Source organism: Vigna radiata, chromosome 9, assembly GCF_000741045.1.
Source record: "Vigna radiata var. radiata cultivar VC1973A chromosome 9, Vradiata_ver6, whole genome shotgun sequence".
Taxonomy (NCBI): Eukaryota; Viridiplantae; Streptophyta; class Magnoliopsida; order Fabales; family Fabaceae; genus Vigna; species Vigna radiata.
Genome location: NC_028359.1, coordinates 14,283,430 through 14,292,017, shown reverse-complemented (window position 1 = coordinate 14,292,017; position 8,588 = coordinate 14,283,430). Strand labels below are relative to the sequence as shown.

The 8,588-nt window shown below is 36.6% G+C and overlaps 1 protein-coding gene across 1 annotated transcript in view; it reads right to left on the bottom strand.

The window, feature by feature from the left end:
* Window positions 1–7,114: 7,114 nt before the first annotated feature.
* Window positions 7,115–8,588, bottom strand: part of LOC111242487 (TMV resistance protein N-like) — a 4,468-nt gene continuing 2,994 nt past the window's right edge. Inside the window, exon 5 of the mRNA XM_022785924.1 lies at window positions 7,115–7,309. Within this exon, the coding sequence (XP_022641645.1) occupies window positions 7,115–7,309 (195 nt within the window). The remainder of the gene's footprint in view (window positions 7,310–8,588) is intronic.

Below are 8,588 nucleotides of genomic sequence, written 5' to 3'. Positions count from 1 at the left end.
GAAACGATACTTGGTCTTACCATTTTATATTACTTGATACGATTCGGTACACTTACCAGAGTTTTAACACTCTGCTTGCTCCTTGTGGTTGGTTAAGCTCTATCCATTGTTGGAGATTCTTCCAAGCACATTTTAACTACAAAATAAAGGGAATTTAGTGATAAAATAATCAAGTATAAGCTCTACTCACTTATTCACAAAATTAAGCTAAAAACAAGAGTTCAAGCAACCTTCTAAGTCAAAAAGAGTTTATTTAGTATCAAAATTGCATCACAGATAATGATATATTCAGTAGAAAGTGGATGTAGGCATTAAGGCCAAACCAGTATAAAAACCAGTGTTTGATTCTCTATCCCTGTTATTTTATATTTAGTCGACTGTACTATTTGCGTAGTCAACTAGGACTTTCCACTGCACACAATTTTCATTACTTGCAATTCAAGAAGGTTTTGTAAAGTTTTCTACTTTGTATAAAAGATTGCGAAAAAACTCTGATTTTGAAAACCCACCAACTCACCCCCCTCTTGGTGTAAAAAGAAGCCTACCTGTTTTCCAACAATTATAAGTTCAACAAAAGTGCATGTGGTTTTTCTTTTCCAAATCAAATGTTATGCAATCACAAATAATATCTCATGTAGGACACAGTAAATTTGCATACAATGACAGAATCAACACAAACATGTTCTCAAGTAATCATAGACATGAAGGTTATGAACATGCAACACATATCAGTACATGTGTTATTAATAATGTTTTGTCATCATAAAAAACTAGAAGCTTTGTGAGATTGTAAGGTTTAGCTAAACCATTGCTCCCCTTATCAACAATGTCAACAAATAAGTGGTAAGACCTAATATCGTTTCCCAAGGGACTCACGGCACTAAACAATTGTGTAATTGCTTAACTAATTAGGACTTAAGAACAATTTTTTTTTGGTTTAAAATGAAAAATGCAGAAAAAGTAAATATGAATACAATTTGGTCAATTGAAGAGAAATGGAAAAGTGAACGACTAATTTTAATATGAGATGAGTATGTTGTTGGGGTTTAGATTTCACCTAATTATTCTCATGAATATAAGAATTCCTCTTCTTCATTAAATGTCAATGTCACTTTCTAAATTACTTAGAACCCAATGTCTCGACAAAACAAGCTTATCTTTAATTACTAGACCACAATGTCTTGCATCCCCAACAATTAATTCTGCATTATGAATATAAGCTTAAGACAACCAAGTGTTCTATCCTTATGTCTAGGAAATAGTTCCCTTGGGAGAAATTTTTCAGATCTAGGTTTCTTGGTATTTGTCAATATCAAAGAAGACCAAACATCATGTCATGAATGAGTTAAACATAACAAGTATAGAGCAAAGGAGAAAGTCTCTAACAATTAATGAAAGAAGCATATATAAATCAAAATCAATTCAAATACATGAGAGTTAAAAGGATTACATCTTCCCCAACAACAAATAAGGTTTAGTTCTCTATTATCATGGAGAAACTAGATGTACAATGGAATAAGAATGAAAGATAAACCCTAAAAATTTAATAGGAGAGCTCCAACATCCAATTCTACCTCCAGAGAGTCGAAAAATGTGTTTTTGCGTCTCAACTGCCAAAAGATACCAACCCTAGGACATGCAAGTCCTTAAATAAATAAAAAATAAAGTCTAAGCCCACGTCGATGGTGCTTAATGCCCTAAGTGGGGCGCCCAGGCGTGTTGCGGCACATGAAGACTGACGCTCAGTGCCCTAGAAAGGGCAACCAGGCGAGTTTACGCGAGACTGGCGCTCAACCTTGACTGGCTAACGCTCAGGGCCCTTCAGCCAGGGCCCTCAGCCTGACTTTTCTGCACTGCGTCTTTTTCTCTTTTTCTGCAGCTCTGCTTGCTCCTTGTGGTTGGTTAAGCTCTATCCATTGTTGGAGATTCTTCCAAGCACATTATTAACTACAAAATAAAGGAAATTTAGTGATAAAATCATCAAGTATAACCTCTACTCACTTATTCACAAAATTAAGCTAAAAAAAAGAGTTCAAGCAAGCTTCTAAGTCAAAAAGAGTTTATTTAGTATCAAAATTACATCACAGATAACGGTATATTCAACCGTTATCATCTATCTAAAGTGTTAAACGAGATAAAGATTTATAATGTTTTTACGAATGTAGCATTTTTAAGTAAATATTGTCTAACAGACATGTTTAACAAACATCGTCTGATATAATGGAAACATTCAAGTAAATGTTGGACTAAACGCTAAAACTTAAAATTTAATATCAAAACAATGTTGAACCAATAAGTGTCTAAATGAAACAATTCCTTTAGGATATCAGTGTAACGCACTAAATGCTATCAAATGATATATGAATATCTGATATCACAACTGCGTTTAATGCATAGACATAAAAAGCGCTAAAAGCTATAAAACTCCTAATAGAGTGTCTTATCACCATAACGTCTGAACAAAAAGATAGAACGTCTAAACAAAAAGATAAAGCGTTTAAACATTAGTTTTGCCAAGCATAACTAAACGATATAACAAAGCTTAGACGATTTTATGAAACAAACGTTTAAAGATTATATCATCAAATGCTTTGCTTCCAAACGATGCTTTTACCAAACAAGCTAACATGTGCTAATGTGTTTTAAACAAGCAACAAGCTTAATGATTATCAACGTTGAAAACATTGATTGTTGTACAAAAGAGTGTTTCTTTGCTTCTATGCATTGTAATCTTTGTCTGTGCAGGTAATGACAACACCAAACTTTATTCAAAAAAACTTTATGCAAGGATGAGAAAGACGTTGAGATAGGAAGACATTCTTGGAATGTTTCCTAACAACTTTTAGCTCTGAAGTACCGTACAAGCTACTTGTGGAAGAAAGCTCTGATAAAGCATTGTCCCTCTACTATGTAAACTTGAGTCTGACTACCTACCTAAAAAGGCTATGAAGTCTACATGGAAGTCAACTTTTTGCCCAATGGTCATCTCTCGCAGAATGCTACATAAAGGGCACTGGCAGAAGAGAAGAATATATACAATATACAAGAAGAGAAAACAGTTCTTTTAATCCTTACGTTGTTGCTCTTCCTTAAGTTCATATCGTCTAAAGCCTTTCATTCAATGAGAAAAAACTTTTACAAGATTTTAGAAGTACATTGTATTAGTCATATATCCTATCTAAGAGAGTTGTCTTCTGTCATGTAAGAAACCAAAAACATTTGTTATGTTTATATTCAAAAGTGAATTCAAATTGTATTTTTTAACTCGGTGGAGTTAAACGTTATAAACAATTTGTCTAGTGTGTATACCAGGAGCAGTTAAACTCGTTCTAGTCAGGTTGACTAGGGTTAAAACCAAGAGTAATTGATAATACTCATTATACACCATGAGTGATTTGTACTCGTTGTAATCTTTGTAAGAGATTAATAGAACCCCTTAAGAGGTCTTAAGGAAGACTAGATGTAGCTCAAGTTGAGGGAATCAATATGTAAAAGCCTAAATAAAAAGGGCTATTGGGCCTCAAGTTGGGATAACCAGCCCATCAGCAAAGGACCCATATCCTTAGGAAGGGGTCTTCTGAAAATCAGAATCAGATTTTCCATTTCTACTCTTTGCTTTCTCTCTCTAGACAAAGCTATTTTCTTTCTAAGAAATTTGCTCTGCCTTCTCTCTAAGAAAACAACTCACTGAACCGATAAAAATTTTAACTGAAGGTACTACAGTGTTCCTTGCACCAAGATCTTCATTTTGAACCGAACAGTTTCGCCCCGGTAAGTGTTTTTCCCCCTTCTCTTTCACTATTCTAGAACCTAGGGCATGCAACTTTGTTGGGTTCATGTGCCTTGTACGTTCTTCCTTCCATTCTCTACCCATTCGAGCTCTGAGAGCTATGTTCTATCACCAATTTGGTGATTTGTAGGTTTTGTAAGTTTAGCGCGGCGTGGGTACGGTCCTAGGGCGTTCTTGACCTATTACTGTTAAGTTTTCCAGGTAAGGGGAGCTAATTATTTTGTGTGGATTTATTTTATAAAATATATGCATGTTGGATTTGAAGTTGATGTACTGTTTGAATTACATTTCTCACTATTTCATATATATGTTGAGTATGAATCTGTTTCAGCTTTTCATGTGTGGCTAAATTTATAATATGATGTTCTGTTGGGACTGTTTGTTGTTGTCTTATGTAATTGATCTTGGTATGAGCTTGATTGTGAAAAGGAGGAGCCTGTGATTTCTTTCCTGTGCATTGTTTGATGAATCTAATCTGTTTTTGAATGAGTCATTGACTATGATTGATGACGTTTTGGAAAGACTTTGGGTGAGACTTTAATTTGCATCATTTGGGTAGTATTTGGATGCATGGGTGTTGTTTTGAGAGTACTGTGAGAAGGGGGTAAAATATAATGCATGGGTATTGTTTCAGAGTACTGTGAGAGGGGGGTAAAATATAAAAATTGGACGTTTGAGGTTTATAGCACAACAAACTAGTTTAGGTAATTTAAATAAATTAATTAAAACTTGTTGAGAGCCTTTCTTTGTTGGTAGGATAGAGGAACCTTAAAAACCTGAGTTGGCACATCCTTGATCATAGAGCAGCCCTGGCCTGGTCCAGTCAATTGTGACTAGTCATATGTGTTGGCGTCGAATGTGAGTTTGATGTGTTTAGACATTTGGGTCCTTTCCGGTGACCAATTGGGGGAAAGTAAGATCTTTACTATGATGAAAATAAAATAAAATAAGTTTATTGTAGATACATAAAGTTATCATATGTTAATTTCTGGTTAGTTATAATTTTAGGAAGTTAGTCACTGTCTATTTGAGATTTAAAATAAGGATCCATATATATATATATATATATATATATATATATATATATATATATATATATATATATATATATATATATATATATATATATAAGCATGAGTTGTGAGAGAGAAAAAGAGTTGTGAGAGAGAAAAAAGAGTGGAAAGCATTGTTTTTAGAAGAAAAGAAAAAAGACATTGAGCGTGTGAATGTGGTGAAAGGGGTCCATTTATCTTAAGTTTAAAAGGGAATGAAGTAAAATGATTGAAAAGGTAAGTTAGGTTTTCTTTCTTAGTATAAAATGAAAAGATATGAAGGTTATACGTTGCAGTATAAAAATTTGGTATAATAATATATTACATTTTATGTATAATAGGATGGAGTTCACATCTTTAATTCCATGAAAAATAAAATACATATGCAGAGTGCGAGAAATATTGGATGTAGTAATATTAAATTAAATTTTTATGGCGCTGAATTTTTATAACTTGTGATTGGTGAGTATTGTATATTGTTGAGATTATGTATATGTTGATTAGGGGTAAAAAGTGTATGATTACAGAGTGATGAAAGTATGATCCAAGTAGTAAACCAAGTTCCATCTGTGTAGAATCTCTTNGTGAGATTCTTAGTGTTTTAAAATGAAAGTAGGAGCTCAGTCTTGGGGGTCTTCCTGACGCTCCAATGGCCTTTCTTCTCACATAGAGAGGATTGGACCATATGGTGAGGAGTAGCATGAGGTCTTAGTCTCGGAGGCTTCTAGTATGCTCCAAGGTGCGGAACAGACTAACCTGGTGAGTGTGGCAAGACGGGGGAGCCCAAGGCGGTAGAGCCTAAGTATCACAAGCCATCACGGGTGCATGACCCGCCATAGCTCGACTATCATTCTAAAGTCCGGACGAGTCAAGTCTAGTATTTAACATGATAGGATGAATGTTTTATCTTGTATGTACATGCTCTTAATTGTATGCTTTTTATATAATTAGCTCACCCTTGCAATTGCTTGTGTTTGCGCCATGTTTGCGTTTGTTTCCCTTGCGATGATCATCCACTTGGATAAGAGCAGATGGCGAGGAGATACTTTGGAAACAGCTCTTGATGGGGAATGAAATGTTGGCGCTTAGCTCTCTAGGCTTTAATTATCTTACCCTAGGATATTTTGAAGAAACTTTGTCATGTTCTAAGTTTTAAATTCTATGTATTTTAAGGGGGAAACTCTAGTACTCCAAGTTTCCAAATTCTATGTACTTTTAATTGCTTTCTAGTATTATTCATGGTGATGCCTTTATTATAATATATATCTTTATAATATAATTGGGATGTCACACAATATAAAAATACTTGTTTTATTGTTGTTTCGGTAGGAATTTTCTGGGACCGAAAGCACTAACCTCGATGGCGTGATTCTGCTTCCTTCTGACGAGAGATCTCCAATTGCCTTCGCCGTCCGTTCTTCAGACCGTCCGTCAAGTTCCAATCTTCTCCCGGGAAGGGGGTGGTACCTGTACAGGCACTCCGACGATCAAGTTAGACGTCGGTATTGGGAAACCCTCAATCCTCAGCAAGTGGATGCTTAGAACGGAGAGAGGGTGGAAACTCAATGTGAAAGTATGAGTGTGAGAGAATTTCAGCGTTAGTATCAGCGTACCTTGTTTGGAGTCCTTAGCCCTTTATTTATAGGCTCTGGTTTGATATAAGATTAGTAGAATATAAACAGAATAAAATATAAACAAACTTACTTGACATATCTCTGTTTTGGATATGATTTGATAATATCTCTGTTTGGATATTATTTGATGATATCTCTGTTTGGATATTATTTGATTATATCTCTTTTTGGATATCATTCACTCCTGTGATGCGTTGACTGATTTATTATCTTGTTGACGGGTCGTNTGGAAACCNACCGCTGGAGATATCCTACCGTACATCATCCCCCCAAGTCCGAGGGTAATGGAAGGCTTTAGCCTTGCTTGACTGAAGGACTTTTAGAAGTGTAGGAAATTGGGCGTTCGGACTTGGTGGTCCGTGTTTTCTGATTATAAGTGGGCGTCCAGACTCGGTGGTCCGTGTCTTCTGATAGTAAGTGGGCGTCCGGACTCGGTGGTCCGTGCTTTCTGATAGTGGGCGTCTGGACTCGATGGTCCATGTTTTGTGATGGTAAATGAGCGTCCGAACTCGGTGTGTAACGTCCAGACCCGCTAGACGATGGGAACGACCATCCCGCAAGGTGTTTAACGTCCAGGGTCGCTGGACGACGGGAGTGACCATCCCGCAAGGTGTTTAACGTCCAGGNCCGCAAGGTGTTTAACGTCCAGGATCGCTGGACGACGGGAGTGACCATCCCGCAAGGTGTTTAACGTCCAGGATCGCTGGACGACGGGAGTGACCTTCCCGCAAGGTTGCTCTAGATGACGGGAGTGACCTTCCCGCAAGGTTGTGGATGGTCCGAACGGTAAACTTCCGGATAGGCCAAATGATTTGTGTGTAAGATCCTGTCATCTGCATTAAAGAAATATAAAAACTCGAATCGCACATAGTGAGAAAAAGACTAGCCAGACAAACCAATGCATTTTACAAGGTTAGACAATTAATATCAAAAATTGATGACTGGTTGGTCTTTGATTGATCGCAGAAGACGAAAAGATATTTTAGGATAAATTTGTAGCTGCCTCTAGCGTCGTGTGACTTGTATCAAAATTATAGGCGAGACCGTTTGATAAAAATATGACCTCTTTAGAGTCTTGTAACCTGCAAGATAAAAATATGGGCAAGATTGTTCGGTCTTTGATTGATCATCTGAAAAATCCTTATTAGGAAGTAGTACGGCCAAGATAATATCGAGAATATAAACGAGATTGTTCAGTTGAGATATAATTGATTTAAAGTCTTGTGGTACATAATATCAAAGATATAATTGAGACTGGTCGGCTGAGAAAGTAGGATTTGGTTGATCCTCGACTGATTGCTTGGAGATCAAAATTCATGTTAGGGTGTCACGGATGAGTTTGTGACTGCTTTAAAGGCTTGTTATCGTTTGGCCAAGATATAGCTAATGAGCTTGTAAATGCTTTTAGAGACCGATATACATCCATGATATGTCCTTCTGTAGAAAAGAATTTCTCGTTTTACTCATCACGTGATAAAGTAGACGTTAAGACCATAGACTTAGTTGAAGATATCAAACGAGTATGAAAAGGATGTTTTCTTCAGTCCTGTATTTAAATTAAAACCTGCATAATAACACGTTATAATAATATATTATGGAATATAATGATGGTAATTTTCAAATGCCTGAATGCATATATGGCGACTTCCAGAATGCTGAGGCTTGGAAGTCTTGACTGCGGTGTTTCCCGATTTGGGAGCTGGCCATGGTTGCGCGATCAAAGATGCAAGTAGCTGCCGTAGAAGCTAATTTGGCGGTTTTTGTACGGTAATGGGTAAATTTGACCAATAATTACGGAAATAGGCAAATCTGGGAAAAATTACATATATGGGGAAGTCGTGCTACCCCCTAACGACTTCAAAAAGAGAAGTCGTGCCACCATTGCACGACTTCACACTGTTCATATGAACAGTGATGAAGTCGTGCTACATAAAAACGACTTCAAGCTGTTGTAATCGATTACGCTGGAGCTGTAATCGATTACCAAAAGCTAAAGTCGTGCCACCCTTGCACGACTTCAGCTTTGTAAACCAAAACCAGTGTGGTAATCGATTACTTGGACCTTGTAATCGATTACCTGCACTCTGATTTGTGTAATTTGCTTGGTAATAA